The sequence below is a fragment of the Thermobia domestica genome, chromosome 12, assembly GCF_964235325.1.
Source record: "Thermobia domestica chromosome 12, izTheDome1.hap1.1, whole genome shotgun sequence".
Taxonomy (NCBI): domain Eukaryota; kingdom Metazoa; phylum Arthropoda; class Insecta; order Zygentoma; family Lepismatidae; genus Thermobia; species Thermobia domestica.
Genome location: NC_137465.1, coordinates 31,195,082 through 31,215,546, shown reverse-complemented (window position 1 = coordinate 31,215,546; position 20,465 = coordinate 31,195,082). Strand labels below are relative to the sequence as shown.

The following is a 20,465-nucleotide window of genomic DNA, read 5'->3' as shown; positions in this document are numbered from 1 at the left end:
GTTACAGTTGAAGTCCGTCGGTTAATTTAGACTTACAATTGCCGAAAAAGAGATTGACCGACGGGCTCCCGAGCTACACCGTACGACGTATGTCTACGAAGTTACATCAGTTTTTGGAGACACATCAAATTTATAGTAAATGCTTAAAACGTGACAAGTTTCTGCAACTTACGTCAGATCTTATGAATATTTTGTACTTTGGTCACCAATGTTAACTTTCCATATACACCCTTTTGTGCACCCAACACTATAGCTGCGTGCGCACATAGGCTCTTAAGTATTTTCCCTTTTCGTACACATTTTTTGTTATATTAAAAAAATTGACACATTGATATTCAGTGCTTAAGTCCTCATCACGTGTAAGGCCTCGTGACCATTTCCTAAGAAACATCTCCAAAAACCTATCCTGTTCTGAATTGCCTCTTTGACTTTGTCTCACCCTTGAAGTCTCTCCTACCATATCCAATGTTAATAGGAATTTTCCATTGAGATTTAAGAACACACAAAACACACATATTGAACAGACAAAATAAACGAAACACATATATACAATATAAACAATTGGTAACTTCTCAATTAAGAAGGAGAGATCGGCCGTCCTTTTATCATCCCATGGTATAATTAAATATAATTAACCAACAACAACAATCACATAATATTCAATTAAAGAAAAAGAGAAAAATACAATAATAAGATGTACGGCTGTGACACTCTATATGTTTGTTAAAGTCCCGCATGTTATAAAATGAACTGAAAATATTAGACTTTTGTTTCATCATCGATGCCTTCCATGTATGAGCATTCAGTTTTGAAACACACATTATCATTGCGTTGTCAGATATATATGTTTGCTTGTGTGTCCAACGTAATCACATATGAGTTTTCCTCACGCTTACGTTTCTTATGTTTCAATTACTTCGTTTCACTAGCTTTCGTAATTTTACAGGTAAATTCTCCACTTTCACTTTGGAATAGGGAGCAACTTTCCGCACAGTCCCCACGTATACCTACTTACTAAAACTAGATATGGGTAATTCGCGAACGAGAACGATTCGATAAGTAAATGGAACGCACAAGTTTGTGAACGACGAGTGAATTCGCAAATAGCGGAAAACGAACTACCCATTAGCCATTAGTTCCCAGGAAGATTAGATGAATGACTTTGCTTCCTTCTAACTAAAACAGAAAAATGTAAAAACGCTCACGATTTTGGCGTGTAGCCACTTATTTTCAATAACATCTCATCCTCTCACTCTGTTGACGGAAAGTTAAGGTGCTTTTCCACTGAGGCTGAACTTCAAAGGGAATAGATCATTTTTCCACGTACGCTCCCGAAAAACCAGATTCTTCTTTTCATTAAATTGAATGGAGAACCTTTAACATATGCAGCTGAATCGTGAAACTTTATCATAAGATTGAGCATCTGTCTCGATATTTTCAATTTTACGGAAAATACCTTTTCACTAATGTCCTCAATTAATGTAAGTTAAGCATAACACTAATCTCCTCAATTAGTATAAGTTAAGCATAACTTTAACAGGCTCTACAACTTTCAGGTAAATAACAATTTATGAGATATTAATGATGATAAATATTTCATTAGGTAATACCACTTGAATGCTTCGAAGGAGCGAGCTTTACGGGTCGAATCGTACCAATTGTTCCAGGAGGTAGGAGCATTCCTTTGACATTCCAGAACCGACTCGAGTACGTTGAACATGCTGTGCAGTTTCGGCTACATGAAATGGATTTGCAGGTAAGGGTGTCTCGTTTTATTATTATTAAACTATCACATATGTAAGCTTCCACAATGGAATTGGCATTCTTTTTTCAACTCATTTTATTCGATTTTCAAAAGCCAGTTTATTAAAAAAATAGTATTTTCTTGAACTTCTATATAAAATTCAGGTGTCTATTTGCTCTTATCTTGGACTCCAGAAAAGCTTAATTAATATCAGCGTTCCTATTTATTTGGCAAGCACAAATTCTCTGACACTTTTCCAGATCACAATTTACAAAATTCCAGGTCTATATGTAAGATAAAAAAGGCAACTATATTTTTCCCGATTATGTATATAGTGTGTACATGTACTTCATGTGTAAACTATGCATATACATGTATATAAAATATATGTGAGTAAAGAAACTTTTCAAAACAAACTTCATTATTTTATAAAATATATCCCCCCTCGCCCAAATAGCCGGTAGGGGACAAATACAATGTATGACAATAGTACAAATAGGTTCTGAGAAGCAAAAGTCCGTACTTAAAATTCCCTGACTTTTTAAGGTTTTTCAGCTTTTCATGAAATTTCCTGACTTTTCCAGATCGGTGGGAACCCTGAATATCCATAGTATAGTATTGGTTTTACATTAATTTCACAATACGAGGTTCAGATTATACATTAAGCTATTGATGTTGTCTTGTATATCCTCGATATTGACAAAAGATAAAATAAATTTTAGTCAATCATTTAAAAAATGTTAAAACCTGGTAACCATAAAAATTACTTTATTTATTTCATTTTCACGCTATATCTTCTATATGGACAATATTGAAGAAATGTGAGAACATCTAGGTCGAACCTCGGCTTTCTGCTTACCTCCCATCAGCTCAAGGCGAGTGGTATCACTTGACCTATCAGCAGCACAAAATACGTTTGTGTATGGTTTACTTTTAAGGGGAAAAGAGTCTTCAATCAAAATATTAAAATTAGTTACCGTGTTTTAGAGAATAATTTGACGGCAACTCGGGTAAGATGGAGCTTGAACCCAACTGATAATGTTGACTGAAATGGTAGAGTATCCCACCCAAACTAAAGTAGTGTAGCCAATTGGAATTCAATCTTCTGCCAGTTCAGTGATCAGATCTACATTATATTTATTTAGTATAACGTTTCTCATAATATTCCTATCCGTTAGTAAGACGGTGACAAGTACAAACGAATTACAGATACTTATCAGTTTAATGGAAAAACGTTAAAGAACGTACCGATTAATGTCGAACAAATTAAATGAAATTTATAAGTTTTACGTCCCATGGTTACGCCGGCTAGGCTAAAGGAGATAGTGATGATAAATAACAAATGAAATGGTGGAATGAAGAAAGTGGGAAGAAACGGGACAACCCGAGAAAACCTACGCACACAATGTTTGTCCACCATAAAGCTCACTTAGCGCGAGCTGGAATGGAACCACGGACCCCATCCACCAGAGGTGAACGCTTTACCACTAAGCCACCGCGGCCCCCAGATTAATGTGGAGTTGGACCACCTTTTGCCCTCAGAACAGCCCTGATGCGACGTGGAATGGAGTCACAGAGATCGTGGTAGCAAGTAGAGTATTACGGCAGCACTTATGAACGTGAGAGAAAATGGAGATGTAAATCTGCGCCGGATTCGTGTCTCCGAAACGGACCATATATGTTCAATGACATTTAGATCTGGGAATTGGGCGGGCCAGGGAATCGATGTTCTTTAAGCCACACTGCAACGGCTCCAACTGTATGAATGGACGTATTATCATTCTGGAATATGACATCATTGCCCGCAAATAACATTTGAACCATCTGATTTACATGGCACCCTAAAATGACGACATAATCATTGGCAGTGTAACGTAACCGAAAAGCGTCAGCACAGGACCCACTGAAAAACCAGGATATTGGGGCCCATAGCATCACACAGCCGCCGCCATGTTTTACACTTGGGCGGAGACACTGCTGATCATACACTTCTTTGGTCCTCCGTCAAACATAAACAAGACCTGTGGTTTGAAATAAGTTTAATCACTCATCCGACCATATCACACGTTTCCAGTCATCAGGGGTCTATGTCACATGTTCGCGGTACCACTGGGGTCGTGTCGAGTTGTTACAATTCCTTAGCGATTTCACCTGTGCATCCTAACCCCATACAGAAGGTCGTTTCATCCTTACAGTAGTGAGCTACAAGCGCCGCCAGAGACATTGCATTTGCTTCAGTAACTCATCGTGAGAAAGAATCAAGAAAAAGGAAGGAAGCACGAGAACCCATACATATGTGATAATTCATCACAAAGCCCACATGGCGCGACCTGGGATCGAACCCGGGACCCCGCTCTACCACCAGACGTAAGTGCTCTACTACTGAGCCACCGTGGCCCCATACGCATTACAGTGAAGCAGATCATCTACAAGCTAGGAGAAATAAAGGTTTCTGCGATTATAATCCCCCCCCCCGCAAAAAAATCCGTTTTGGGAGAGCAACATGGAAGCACTTTCCGACCTGATCTACAGCTATAGCAAAATTAAAAAGTAGCGAAAGTGCAAGAGTTTCAGTGTCTAATAAGACATATACACTGCCAGAAAATAAAATTGCAACACAACGAAATTGTTTTCCAATCTGAACCACATTTATTCTATATACTGTACATGGTACGAATATGAGATAAGTACAATATTAGCTCCTTCAATACATTCACACTACCACCACCACTTTATTGCCGTGTATAGCCTCCATGAACTGCAATTCAGGCACGGATTCTTGCATGCATTCGATCATAGAGATGACGGATACGGTTTTGCGGTACATTCTGTCATACTTGGATCGATCTGGTTGCGCAAATCAGCAACAGTTGTAGGTTGACGTGAAGCTATGTGTTCGTTGTCGATCCATAATGTCCCATACATGTTCGATAGGAGACAAATCTGAGGAGCGTGTTGACCATGGAAGTCGGGACACACCTTGCAGAGCATGTTCTGTTGCACGGGCAGTATCTTGCTGAAAGAGTACAAGATCCTCCTGTCTCAAGTAAGGCAGTAAAACCTGTTCTACCACCAGTTGCAGGTAAGAGGTGCTTGTCAATGCCCCATTCACAAACACTAAAGGTGAGCGAGAGTTGTAGCTGACCACGCCCCACAGCATAACACCTGGGGTGCGACCACTGTGTCTTGTACGCACGCACTGTGGGAGCAGACGCTCTCTAGGTCGACGTCGCACTCGCAGTCTACCATCACTTGTATAGAGAGAGAATCGGCTTTCATCGCTGAACACAACGGAACGCCATTCCCTCCTCCAGGTGTTCCTTTGCTGACACCAGGCCAACCGTGTGCGATGATGTGGTATCAGTGGCAGACGGGCAATTGGTATGGATGTCCGAAGTTCTGCCTCTAGTAATCTGTTCCCAATGTTGCGTGTGGAAACTTCAGGGACCACATTTGCTCGAATGTTGGACGCTGTAGCTGTGCGGTCTGCCAATGCCTCCCTCACAATACGCCGATCTTGGCGCATGCCCGTGCTATGAGGATGTCCAGAACCTTCTCTGCGGGTGTGGGAATGGGTTGCTATCCATCGCTGTCAACACCGCTGCACCACAGATGCATCACGGCCAACGTAGTTGCCGATTCGACAAAAGGACCAACCAATCTCTAAGGCCCACAGTAGGTCCCCGTTCGAACTCACTCATTTGACTGGGTATGAAGCGCGATTGAGTCGTTGTCGCATTTGGTCTTGCTTGTGTTTACTGTGTGAGTCACTTTCATACACCTGCTGCTCTTCGGCCTCTGCTAAGTCACAACACAGACTCGGCACAGGTAGCGCAAATGTCCCTCTTTGGCGCTGCCATCTGTTGGCCGAAACTGTTACAGTTACTCATCTACTTCACTATCACCAAAGAACCCAAAACTGGAAGCACATCAATCTCCCTCATAGTTTACAGGGTGTTGCAATTTTATTTTCCGGCAGTGCAGGGGCGTCATTTCAGACTTCGCATGGGAGGGGCAAGAGCACCACTTACCAGGCCCGCAAACAGACAGAGAAGTTTGGGGAACCATGAATAAGATAGGGGGGGCGTGTCATTAAAATTCTCTTACAAATATCTAAATTGTGGTTTTTGTATTAATAATATCATTTTGTGTTGAGGTCTGGAGGGGCCATGAAAAGTTTAGGGGGGCAGGCCCCCATGGTCCTCCTATAGTCGTTGGCCTGCCACTGACATAAGAATCTCACGTGTTGTACTAGTATATTAGTAGACAATCTATTAAAGCATATGTATTCGTCAAACTCTTGGGGGGGCAATTGCCCCCTCCTGCCCTCCCTAAATGACGCCCCTGCGGCAGTGTATATGCGCTAACCCATCGTAATATACATCCATTCTTGCCCCATAGCAGAATATGCCGCGATCTGCGATGTGATCGCAGAAAATCTGCCGCGTCTGTACAGAATAATTGACATGTAACGCTGTAATAAAAATATGATAGTATCATCTTGATCTTTTATTTTGGAATCCTTGCAGAAATTTTTTTACTTACAAAAGCTCATCGCAGAAAGACAAAGTTTTGCCATCGGGCATTCTTGAAGGGGCACAATGCCTAGTCAAAAGCTGCAGAAGAAGCAATCACTTCGCAACGCATTCGAGGCGTTATTGCTTTAAAAAAATGTCACCGAAGAGAATCCTCACCGTAACGTGAAATAGCAGCACGTGCCCGCTGATGACCCGGAACTATTAATCGGATCATCCGACAGGAGTTACCTCTGAAAATGAAGCACAAAGTCCAGGTCCATGCTCTTAACACCAAAGGAGAGTGGCATGGAAAGATATCTAAGAGCGCTACCTAGCGGCTGATAAAATAACGTTTTGTTATCATCACCCTAGATGAGACGTGTGTCTGTTGGCTCAGGTCAAAGCAGGAACGTACGATTTATTATCGTCCTATCCATTGAAAAAAGTACACACATTGATTTGCACATGCAAAGTGAATAGTGGCGGATTGCTGTACCAAGGGATAGTACACTTATTGATACTAGGGGGCACAGTGGCTCAGCGGTAGAGCACGTACCTCTGGTACGTGGGATCCCTGGTTCGAACCTGGCCAAGTAAGTTCGTTGTGAATAACATCGTGTCCGTGGGTTTTGTCGGCTTTATCCCGTTTACTCCCACCATCTCATTCCACCAGTGCTTCCATTATCATTCACTTACCTTAATCATCCGTCTCCCTTAGCTTAAAGTTCGTAATTGTGGGACGTTAAACTGGAAGATTTACATATTGGCATCAAATGTGAAGGTAAATGCTGGTTACTGTATATAGCATGTGTTAGCCCTTGTACCGCTCAACATGCTCCATCTCTGTATAGCAATGAGACTGCCAAAGTCCACATCCACCAAGACAAAGCTGGCAGTCACATCCTTAAAATAACGGTGGTCTAAATCGCTTGTATAAAACAAGAGACATGTATCAAGGCTGTCCCATTTAGACTCATTTCTGTTCAGTTGTCAGACGCATCACCCATGGCCGTATGAAAACGGAACATCACAAGATGTCGAACGACTGCATTTCGAGATTCCTCTGAAAAGTATACAAGGACGAGTGGGCTAAAACTGCATCAGGCTGTGCTGAATAGAAGCCTCCTTCAATTAGAGCTCGTCTGTCTTGCAATTGTTCATCGCCAAAGCCATCATATTGAACATGATTGGTGGTGGAAAAGAGGTTTTACAACCTAAGACGGAAGGGAGCAATTCATTTCCATAAGGATCAAATAATCTTTCGTTTTGTCCATATCATATAACTCGTGAAGATGGTGATTGTCGATACAAGCTGCGAGGGGTACTGCTTGAGTTCTTCCGTCACTTGTACCAGTCGCACATGTAGCAAATTGCTTTAATGCTCGGCGGGATTTGCCACTGAGGGTTTTCTTCCGACTTCCTCACCTTGGAGACTGTTCCTAGCGGCATATCTAACACCTTTGCTACTTTAGTCACTCTCGCACACACCGATTTGGCCTTTTCGGAAATCTTTTTACACTCTCACAGTCTGCTCAGTTCACTGCACACTGTCGTTCTACAGCTCCTCACATAATACAGATTTACCCTAACACATCACTACCACCACAACTCTGGCGTTGCGGTCGACATCGACGTATTTCCATTAAATTGAAAATATCTGAATAGAATTTGAAAGTGCGTCGAAACGTAAAAATCCTGAAGAAATCTAATTCGCCATTTTCGTTTACTACCAAGCCCGAAATGAAGCGATTTGTGGCCGAATTCACCGCCTATTGTCTGGGGATGAACATTATAACACTGCTATCACTATCTAAATTATTTAGGTTTGCGTTCTAGCGAAATGTGTTAAATAATAGCAGAAAGCAGTAGGTGCGCTACATTACATGTCGTGGTACATGTCGTGGTACATTTGGAACGGATGTAGATTTAAATCGTGGAGAAGTACAACGAAATGTTATTATGTAAGGGGAAAATGGAAAAATTAGTATCTGGTTATGATGTAAGAAAGGGATTATTGCAACGATTCAAGTTACTTCAGTTTGTTGCAGAACTGGTTAAGAAACGTTGACTTTCATTAATCGTTGTCACGTTTCTAATTCAATTACATTGTGTATAAAATATTGGTTGGTATAGTCATGTATTAAGTTTGTGTAGTTTTTATAATTTAAATACATATTTGTTAAATTCGTGTTGTGTGTTTAATAAAAATTCTCTAGTTTGATGATCTTTCACCTAGTAATATTGTTACAGGTAGCAGCTGTACGTGAAGGCATGGCGTGGATCATTCCTGTACCTTTGCTCTCTCTTGTTACATCACAACATCTGGAACAATTGGTATGTGGTTTGCCCCATATATCAATACAATTACTGAAGAAGGTTGTTAGGTAAGTTTATTTTCTATACTGTCACATGTAATTTATTATTAACAAAGTCATTCAGTCCACACTGAAATATAGGAGGGCATGATGGCTTAGTGTGCCCTCCTATATTTAATTTACCTCTAGTGCTTGGGTCTCTAGTTCGATCCCCGGCCAAATAAGTTTGTGGTGGACAGCATCGTGCCAGTGGGTTTTCTCGGGTATTCCCGTTTCCTTCCACTTTCTCATTCCACCAATTCTTCCATCATCATTCACTTGCTTTAATCGCCATCTCCTGTAGCCTAAAAGGGCATAATTGTGAAGGCTAAACTCAAAAGATTTCAAAGCCGCAGTTACTCAATGGTAGAGCGTTCACCTCTGATTCATGGGGTCCTTGGTTCGATTCCAGCTTGCGTCAAGTGGACTTTGTGGTGGACAAACCCATGTGCATGGGTTTCGTCGAGGTTCTCCCGTTTCCTCCCACATTCTTCATTGCACCATTTCATTCATTTTTCATCATCATCGTCTCCTTTAGCCTAGCCGGCATGTAAAGCTCAAAGATTTTATTTCATTTTTTTTTTTTTCTGTTAAGGGGCCATTGACTTCGATAAGGATAATTTTGTGGATTATGTTAAGGTGTTATGAAGTATAGGTGAATTGTACGTATAATACATAGGCTACCTTTTCGTATTTCACAGCACAGCATCTGCTTCTTGGACGCGTTCCTTATATAAATTATAGATCGAAATGGAGTAAAGTTCGTTAGTTGGTATCCTGCTAAAATAAATAAAATTTCAAACGTTTGTCTGAATAGTGAAACGATGCTGATTTGAGTACATTCATGAAAGTAAATCTCAAAATAAAAAATAGAAAGGAAAAAATAAATAATAATAAAACGAACTATTTCCAAGTAGCGAAATGCAAATAGTTGGAACACGGCAATGACGTAATCCTTCCTACATTAATTTTCAGCGATCTCTTCCAAAAGTACAATTAAAATTCCACCATTTCAACATTCAAATAACCAGTTGCATCTCATGCATAATAAAACAACATTCACCTTCGACAAACAGTAAAAGAAAAGAAAACACATGCTAACTGTACCCTGTAACCGAGTAGCTCTCTCAACCACCATACAAACAACACGGCATACTCATCGTACAAGAGCATTACACCACCAACCAATCACAATGCTTAAAACCATGAACCGTCACAGAACTGTGCTATCACCGCCAACTCACTTGCAACCAAAACAATATCCCGAAGTACATGTTAACTTGGGATCGAAACATTCTCTGTGGGATGACAGAAATAATATAAATCGATAAATAAACACAAAATTAAACATTATATTGAATATATTGAATTTCTTTTAACACAAACAAGATGCAAATTAGTGAACAATTACTCTCGCGAAGTATGTATTAACTAAACAACAAAAAAAGCCTACAAAACAGAAGGCCCAGGTGGAACAGTAGATATTGATGACAAAGTAAGACAAGACCTAATATAAAGTAAGCAGTTTAGATATTGAGGGGGAGAAGGCCGCCTCTAATCCACCAACACAATCTAAATAACAATAAAATTGTATTATAATAGGTATTTGGTTATGTTTAACAATTTTAAAATAACAATGTAGCACATCAACGTAACCGGACTAATTTCATAATAATTCGACTCAGAATACCAACTAACGAGCTAGGTCTCTTTTGCGAAAAGAGTCCAGTGGCGAAAGCAGCTACTTTTCAGTTGGAATTCTCATCCTTTAGAATGTTGAAATTTGAAGCTTTGTACTTGAATGTCACCCCCTTTCTTTTCCATTCTTTTTTAGCTTACGCATATTTGACTTTGTAAGAATCCTAGCGTTAGCTACTGGCAACTCCAAGAATATTGTCTGCTTATATGGTAAATCAAATAACCACTAGTGATAATGACAAACGGATTGAACCTCCTAATAATAATAATAATAATAATAATAATAATAATAATAATAATAATAATAATAATAATTAATAATAATAATAATAATAATAATAATAATAATAATAATAATAATAATAAAAAATTTGAAAAAGAAAAAGATAGTGATGTATTTGAAACCAATTTTACAATGCCAAACTTAACTTTTCGTCTAAAATGCTTTGAAGACCAGTATGGGAGGTATGGAAAAATCTTGATTTTTGTATGTCTAGTCGATTCCGAATTACAGTTGCAATATTAATTTCTGATTAAAAAGAGTCAGGGCTAATTTTGTACAGATGTTTGAAGTATTTTTTTAAGCAGTCTTCTTCATATGAAGAGTTACCGTATTACCTATATATCAAATTCGGTCACAAAGATTTTGACTTTCGAAAGCTTATTATGTACAATTGTTAAAATAGGGAAGATAAATGATTGGAACTTCCCGTAGCTAGCTAAAACTTCATTCAGCTAAAACTTGTGTAATAAAATACTGATTGTTTTACAAATAATTTAGGCGGGACATTCTGAACTTCAAGAAAATTTTCAGCGTCTCAAATTACGCGTATGAATTACGCATTATACGAAAAGCGGCTTGATAAGTTCGCGGCCTAAGACATTGAATAAAAGAAAAGTTCCAATTAAAAAAAAAAAAAATCTCAACATAATCTCCCTCTAATGAAACGCTTTTCTCACATCGGGCATACAGTGCTTTAATACTGCTGAAAAAATATGCCTTTCATTTGCTTTCAAAATAGCTTTCTATGGCCGCCTTGATTTCGTTCTCATCTTCAAATCTTCGGCCTTCTAACTCCTTTTTCAGATTGGAAAAAGAAAATAGTCACTTGGGACCAGGTCTGGGCTGTAAAGTGGGTGGTGTATCTTTGTAAATTCTAGATCTTTTACGGCCTGCTTCGAAACTCGTGCCGTGTGAAACAGTACGTTATTCTCCAAAAACTGCATTCCGCGTCTGTTTCCCACATCGCTTCTGCAAGACAGCCTCACGAACCTGGCAGATAATCGATCAGCAAAACACCTTCGCTGTATTTAAAAAAAAAAAAAAAAAAAAAAAAAAAAGTGGGCGTAAGCTTCAAAGCCGACTTTTCCACCTTTAGTTTCTTTAAAAGCCTTTCTTCTTTTTTAATCCACTGCATAGATTCCTGATCATATTGACGAATCCAAGTCTCGTCTACAGTTACGATTCGGGCGCAAATTTCGTCGAGATTGTCTCCGCCTAATTCAAAAGAATCTTTAGAACTTTCCAGTCGTCTTTACTTCTCGATCGATGTAACTGTTTTCAGTACCCAGCGCGCTTTTGTTCTTTCTTTCTTCAGGTTTAAATGTGTGTGCAAAATTTTTCCGACCCGTTCTTTACTAATCTACAACTCTTCCGCCATCTGCCACGGTTTTATACTTCGGTCGGCCAGAATTCTGTTTTAACTTTTACAATGTTTTCTTTAGTCGGGGCGGGTTAACTTTTACAACTCTTCACAGGACGTTTTGGGCGGGGGTCGTCTTCACAACTCTGTCGTCCTGTTAAAATAGGCGGTCCCGTTTTTTGATCATCGTATACGAAGGCCTAGAATCCTTTAGGATTGACAAAATGTCTTCAGAAATTTCTTTAGATGATGTGCCTTCCTTTACCAGGTATTTCATCAAAACGGTGCTCAAAATTGCAACAATTTTCGGATTCGGCTGACTTCCACAGATAATAGCGTAATGATATGATTGTTAAAATAAGGTAATACTTATACTACCAAAGAGTGCCACAATTAGTACTTCATTAGAGAAAACAATAATTATTGCTAAGTACCTCAGGCCTCGAACTTGTGATGATTGATCGCTAAATCATCTTACAAATATGCAAGTGACATTTGTAAATTTCGACCCATGATTTATACCTATGAATATGGAGATATCGATAAAGTTCTGTCGCTGATTAAGTGTGTCCCCCAGTAGGCTTACCAAAAGATAGCGTTTTAACGATATATTTATTTATCTGAAATACTGTGTGGGTGTATATAAATATTTAGTAGTGTCTTCTCTTTCTGGAATTTTTTGCAGATATCGTGAATTAGATGAAAACCATCAACTAGTCCAATGGCTGTGGAATATCCTAGAAAGCTTTACGAATCTGGAGCGTGTGTTATTTATGCGATTTGTGTCTGGACGATCTCGATTGCCAGCTAATTTAGCTGACTTATCTCAACGCTTTCAGGTAAAACTTTAATACTTTATCCACACTGGGCGGTAAGTATTTTTTATCTTAAGTTCCAAATTATTCGTAGGGAATGATGATACTTCTACGCTAAAGATTAAACAACAATCACTTTTAACGTTGAGAAAAACTTTCGATCCCCCTTTTGAATTACGTTCATACAGTAATTTGCAAATATTCGCTCTAATTCTGAGAGCGCTGTGAACACAAGACAAAGATTTGGAATAAGTTTAAGCAAAACAGGGAAGAGATAGACAAACACAAATATTATATTCTCACATACAAGGGTTGTTCAATTAATTCCCGGTCTGATGATGTAAAAAAATCATACAGACGACTTACAACTATTCGTGCTTGTCCCTTCAAAGTACCTTTCTGATGCATGTACACACCGATTTCAATGATGTTGCCATCGCTGGAAGCGGTCCTAAAACGCATGCTTTGGAAATGCGTTGAAGTTTCCTTGCCCTGTTATCCTGAATGGTACCAAAATAATTTCTTCTTTAAGATGGATTTTAGTGACGGGAAGGAAAAAGGCTGGTCTTGTAAATAAAGTTCTGTGCTGATATCTTTTGTTTTTATTTAATCATGCCAAAACGTTCTCTACTTTCTGGACGACCCTTATTTCCATCCTCAGCTTAGCAATTCGAAAAAGACAATTTTAAAATGGGTAAGAAACATGGATTGGTAAAAGCCGGGTTAAAAACAGTATAAAAGTATGAAGTAAACCACTTCTCGTCAAAGGAAAGCTGTACAAATCTTTGTTCACCACTTATTAATCACTGTTTATTTAGTAAATGGTGGACGATGTACAACCTCCCTTTGACCAGAAGGGTTTACTTATATTTTTTTTCCTCCGTTTAACGTGGCTTTTACCCATCCATGTTTCTTACCATTTTTAAATTGTCTTTTCCGAATTGCTAAGCTGAGGATGGAAATAGTAATTTCCGAAATTAATACCTAGATGAACATTTGGTCTATGGTGAATACTAAGCTAGCTTTTTTTTTTTTTTTTTAACTTATAGTTGTTTCTAAATATAATCAATCAGCGCTCTCAATATATAGTGATATATATTTACGTGCATCAGTGCATATATCACATACAAGTTGTGAAATAATTTATGTGTTTATATTTTTATTTTCGTTTATGGAAAATAACCAATAAATACGACGTATATTCGTACAGATATTTTTTTATTTTCTTTACATGGATGTTGATGGTCAGTTTTCGTACATACACGCATGTACATGGATTACTCTATGAAGAGCATTTAAGTTGTTCTTTCTCCATATTTCAATACTCATTAAAAGATTTATTTGAAATCAGAAACACTTGTTTTCTAAACCACTTAAGGTATGTTTTATTTGCCGTCTCGATAGTGAAGGTCCCAAACAGACAGCACCCTGAACCAGGTCTTTAATCATTTATGTTGCTGGAAGGCCGTTCAGTTTTCATGTAAGTTGTATTTTGCGGCCACTTTATTTTATTACATGTCGATAATAGTTTTCGTCCTTGTAGCAATAAGTGGAGATAAAGGTATGGATCTGGCTACGTCCATCTCGAACGGTTACAAACTAGTGGCTTATTTGTAAATTACGTTCTGTATTTTTTGTATGTATATTAGCGTTATCTTACAATGAGAAAGAGAACTGAGTGCTTAATAGTCGATCTTCAACTGTTTCTTTTCGTTAAGCTGTTAGCAAATTATAGATTTAATGAATTTTAAAAGCTACCTAACTTATTTTTATGATCTCCTAGGTTATGAAAGTAGAACGTGCGCCAGATGGATTTCCTACTGCCCAAACTTGTTTCTTCCAGTTACGATTGCCTCCATATACAAGTCAGGTAAGAATTACATGTTATTTCTAAAAGTTACGTAGTATCATCAAGTTATAAATCTTTCATAATGACTGTCAAAGGAAAAGCTAGCGCAGGTGATTTAAAGGAGAAGGTGAATTTACTCCCTTAGCCTTGACCCTTTTCAACTAAAAGTATCAGAAATTATTTTAGCGTAATACGTTAACCTTTATAAAAGAGAAAATTTTTTATGAAAGTTATCCCGAAGCATCTTTTAATTTAAGTACGGATTACTCACCCTTTACTCTTGATTGATTTCAAACCCGAACAATAACAGTGATTCTTGACCCTCAAAGAAAATACACGCCGTTTTATCAGAATCGGTTAATTTCTATGGTAGTTAATATGAAAGTAGTTATGTAGGTTTTTTCTTTAATTTTTAGCCGATTTGAACTCCAAGCAATAGATTAGCAATAGGTCGGAAGCCTCACAGAACATACACACTAAGTTCCATGTGACTCAAATAATTAGGACAATAGTTATTGAAGTAACAAATACACATACAAATCACAAATGCATGTTGTATCGAACGGTAGAAACTCTCTTCAGTTACTGTTTCATAGAACGAAGAACGTAAATCTCGAATATATTTCTATTATTTACATTCTACGGTCTTTTCCAAGTATAAAATGGATGGGGATACAAAAGGGTGTCTATCCCTATCGGTTGAAATGAAGATAATGGTGAAGAAATGGGATTGCAACACTATTTTGCAGAAGTGTCTTTTGATGTGAAAATATCTATATAAATTCGTTCCACTAGAACTACAAGTTACATATATATTTCGGGTATTCTCGTGTAATTGAGCAAGGCTTGGAGGAATGATAAACAATGAGCGTCGGTTCCGAGCTATAGTCTGACGAAAGTTTGTCGGAATGAAACAAAAATGAACGTAACTGGAGAAAGAATTGTAGATCAAAGTCCGACCAAAGGAAGTATTTCATTATTGTACCTATAAATTCCATGAATGTGAAAATAGATGAAGAACAGGAGTAACGAAAGGGTAACCAAGGTTGTAGTGCCAAATTCATCCCTACCGAAGCTCTTGATAAGAGATAAGAAAATCAAAAGCTCATTATAACCATAAACTGAAATAAAGTTATGAATGTGTATTTGGCAAGAATTTACTTTAGGTAATCCACTCAATGGTTTGACTCCTTAAGACAACTACAACTTAATCTGATCTAACCTAACCTAACCGAACCTAACATAACCCAACGTAACTTTACATTACTGAGTATTTATCTCTAATAGCTATGAAATTAAATACCAAAAATAGTCATTATAATAAATCAATTTCCTAAAGTAAAGTCTTACCGTTTATTTTAGCATTGTATAATGAAGCAATACATAACAAGCAGCCATAGCATGTACTGGTGTCTATTATTATTATTATTATTATTATTATTATTATTATTATTATTATTATTATTATTATTATTGTCATTATCATTATTAAAGAAAACCCTTTTTTCTTTCCGATAAGGGAAGGGGGTAAATATTTCTGCAGAAGAAAGGAAAACTAAAGAGGGCGGACAATTAGCTAAGTAGATACAAATAAAATGAGGGCAAGCACCCTAATTAATTAATTTTTTTTAACCTTGGAACAAACACTTAAAACAAGTCAAAAGTATTTTTTTCCTTCGTCTTTCCAGAAATAACAGCTAGTATTTTGCCCTAAATCTGTACCGGAGCGTAGTCCTCTTGTCCTGAAGCGCCGCTCTGCTCTAGTTTCACTACACTTCTGGAGTAGCCTCACAAGAAGTGGGATATTCCGCGTGCTTTATACAAAAATACGACGAAAAAACGTACATTGTAATTACTGTAATTGTTTTGAAGTAGAGACATTTACCTATAGGAGGGAACACTGGAAAAGGATGTGTTGAAGGCACCAAGATCGACGACTTTCAGGGATGATGAAACAGTTATAGAAGAGCAGTTTGAGATGAGAAGCCACTGTAGCAATTGAAAGTTGAGACCTACCTAAAATCGTTCTACTCACATTACCGGGTAGTGTGTTTTAGTATTTGAACTTTCAAGGAAATTTTAGCGACGAAGAGTTAAAAGATTTTTAATTATATTTATTTCCGTGAAAGTTCTGGGTAAAATTTTATCCCAGCGAAGTCTTATTTAATTTGAAATGAAATATTTCAGTTCAACGCCCCATGATTATGCCCTTTAAACTAGGAGAGACGATGAGTAAGGCAAGTGATAGAATGAAAATGTGGGAGAAAACGAGAGCGTCGGTTCCGAGCTGTAGCCCGAGTATCCCGAGAAAACCTACGAACACGATATTAATTTGAAGATGTTACTACTTCAAAGTTAAAATCTTTGTGGGCGAATTCGTATTACTTTGTCTTCACTAAGCGGTATTTTGAGAACCCATTTTGTGTTTGCATAATTTTATATGACACTCTTTAGGGTTGCACATTGCTAATAAATATGTCAAATTCGCATCTCGGAATCACGAGGTAGTTGATCAGAACAATAAATGTCAATCAACGATCACAACTTGAAAATAGTATTGCTTTCCATACATTTTTCTAAACCATCTCCATTTCCCTATTCTTTCCTTGTGTACGCAAAATGCAAACAATATTATGTAATGGAAATATAGTTTCTCAAAATTTACTGAATCCCGAACTTGATTGCATACTTCCACCAGAGAAAATTTCCTCAAACAAGTACTTGACGTTTGTTCGTATGAAGAGCATTCCAGTTTTTCAGTTTGTCATCCTGAGTACGAGAGGGAAAATGCACTTCCTTGTGTGCAGACATGTGGGAGTTAAGAAGGTTCTAGGATGGTTCTTTGGACTTACACTCCTGTGTGTTAATTAATTAATATCTAACATAAAAATATGGATACTTACCTATTCAAGAATACATTTTCTTGTTCATGTGTGATTGTCAGATAATGCACTGACTCCGACGAGATAAAGGTGAGCTTTTCTTTTGGAATCAATAATCTTTGAAGTTGAAGAGATGAAACTGTAGACTGTGCAGATTAGAAGTTCCGCTGAATTGAATTGAATTGGTCGATTTAATAAAGATATTTTCAATTCGTTCGCAAATATAATGCTTAGAGCTATTCAGAATTTGCTGCTGTTGCGCAGCAACAAATTATAAAATAAAAATAACATTGTTGACGATTTGTAACCAACAAAAGAGGTATATATTTATTGAATGAAATCGGTATATTTAATCATATTACATATACAATTTTCCCATGATAAGATGAAATAGATTTTGTTTCTTTTTAAATTCTGATCATATTATAAACTGTTTTTATGTATGTGTATTCAAACTGATCCTGGAAAAAATAATATGCAATAGATCAATGGTATTCAACTTTTTAAAACTTTTGCATACCCCTAACTATACTTTTCCATTCATTTGTACCCCTAGCTATTTTTAATTCAAATCATATCGAAAAAAAAATGAAGGAATTTATTACTTACTAATTAAAAAAAAAAAAAGTTTTACTATAAACAGGAAAATCATGCTATAAATTTAACAGAACAATGTAACAGTTAGTTGATTTGTTGAAATAGATCGCAATTCATATTGTCTGTCAGAAATGGTTTTTCATTATCATAATTCACGAAATATACACCGGTAGGCCTATACATAATGCTTATTTTAAATTGTACGTGCCATTTAAGAAGTCATCGCATACTCTAGGTTGAATACCAATCCAATAGATAAGCAAAAGTCAGTAGAGCTACGGGAGAGGAGGAAGGAAATCAGTAGAGCATTATAAAGAGGATTTGCCTGATTCGAGACATGCGCAGAAAATTCAATTTCTTCCTGATTTGCTACTTGTTATGTGCTAACATAAGGGATACAAAAAACGAAGAAAGATCAGGTTTGGTTATTTCTAGACATGCGCAGCAACTTGATTATATACTTCGTCGTACGATCTTTCCCTGTTTTAAGATATTGCTTTTGCCCGCTTCTGTCTATATCAATCCATCATTGCGTCCACGCTTGTGTTGTTCGGCTGCCACCTGGTTTTGTCAACCAGATCCACTGACTCAATCGTCAACTACACTGGGTGACATCAATGAATCCGTCCTTTGATTCGGCCAAAGTCAATGCGGTTCCTTTTGGATCGATCCTTTCATTCTACTGAAGGTGTCGTTCTTCTGGAGCGAATCATTCTGGAATAATCCGTCTCTTCAAACGTTCTTCCGTGTTCCCTTGAATTCTCTTCAACGTGTGAGTACCCAAAGCAGCCGTTGCAGTAGTTATCTTTTAACTAAAGAGTCCAGATCCCAGCTTTTCATAGCATACATATCAATTTTAAGATTTCTCATTAGGCAGTCTATGGCGTTGATATCAGGTGATCATGACGCTCATTCTAAGGTTCCCATCTCTCAATCGAGTGGCTAAGAAACATTCAACCAATAGGGATTGATTTATGCACTAATCACTTAGACGTCTATTACGTCAAATGATGATACATTTCATTACTCAAAATAAAACTCATGCAATTTTCTGTGCAAACAGTCGATTCGAAGAAGAATGAACCAACGATCCGCATATCCCATAAACTGTGCTACACCATCAATTTTGGAGAGCCTTTCAACTTCCTTTTAGGGAACTAGTACGGGTTCGCACACAACATGAAGTTTCTGCACGTATCCGATATTAAAATTCGTTTCCGCTGGTCATCCGTTAAAAAAATCTGAAGTAAGGAGTGAATCTGAAATCTGAAGTAAGGAATAAAAACAAAAATGAAGGACTGAAAAATCTGAATAAAGGAAGGGAAACATGCTATGAGCGTATAGAAAGCGCGCCCAGACGATAGCCAGTCGGGAAACTTTGAATTTAGCACAAAGAAGCCATCATAAAATTGGTGGTTCCTTTGGAAGAAGAAAAAGCTAAACGTTGCCATACGTAGTTCCCCCTCTCCTCTCTCCCTTTCTTTCTCTTCCATCCCTGTATCTAACAGTGTGTGAGGGGGTAGTTGTGTTAAAGAAAAAAGATCATTGTCAAAAATTTGGCAACAGTTTGGGTTCAGTTTATTGCCCGTCAGTCAGATTTAAAGGGAGAGGAAAACCAAACAGAATAGTATGAAAAAAAATGCACACAAGGGCGGCTTTCCTTTGTGAACAAGTGGCTATCTTTCGAGTGAGGCTACTACACCATAATAGATATCCTGACAACCGAATATAGAATAAATGATTTCTATCGAGGCACAGTTTCATTTTCAATTGAAAATTGTTTGTCTAACAAGTAACTGTGTGCGCGCGTGAAGGAGAAAATCTGCACTCCGAGCTTAATAAAGTGCGGACAGTCCTCTTTTTTTCTATTTGTAAGTAACCGAGGTACGGATAGGCTTTTGTATTACGAAGAAAAAAAAAATCTCCCAATCTCGAGACGTGTTCGTAGCTTTAATGTTCATGAATCTGACTTTAAACTTTTGGTCTGCATATGATCGTGTTAATTCAAGTTTTTAATAAAGTGACCTTCAGTGGTATTTTTAGTTTGACACTTTAGTTTTATTTTTAGTTTATATTTTATGCACTACACTAAATTAGTATATAACAACGATAGAATAATGAAGTGATCGCTGGTGGTAGCTAAAATAAATTTTTTCCTCTTCCAGGACGTAATGGCTGAAAGACTACGCTATGCAATTAACAATTGCCGATCGATAGATCTGGACAACTATATGTTGGCTAGGAACACGGATTTAGCTCCTGGCTCTGATGATGAGTACTAATAGAGAGATTGTGTAAAATACTTGTGTATATAAATTTGTATGTAATTCAAGGCGTGTATTTAAATAAACTATTTACAATTGTCA

The 20,465-nt window shown here is 37.6% G+C and overlaps 1 protein-coding gene across 2 annotated transcripts in view; it reads left to right on the top strand.

Annotated features, from left to right (window-relative positions):
* Positions 1–20,465, top strand: part of LOC145666394 (putative E3 ubiquitin-protein ligase HERC1) — a 255,934-nt gene extending 235,469 nt beyond the window's left edge. For both annotated transcript variants that reach the window (XM_081733597.1, XM_081733598.1), the window contains exons 70-74: positions 1,604–1,756; positions 8,512–8,645; positions 12,642–12,795; positions 14,555–14,641; positions 20,265–20,465. In XM_081733597.1, coding sequence (XP_081589723.1) covers positions 1,604–1,756; positions 8,512–8,645; positions 12,642–12,795; positions 14,555–14,641; positions 20,265–20,381 — 645 coding nt within the window. In that variant the 3' untranslated portion in view covers positions 20,382–20,465. The remainder of the gene's footprint in view (positions 1–1,603; positions 1,757–8,511; positions 8,646–12,641; positions 12,796–14,554; positions 14,642–20,264) is intronic.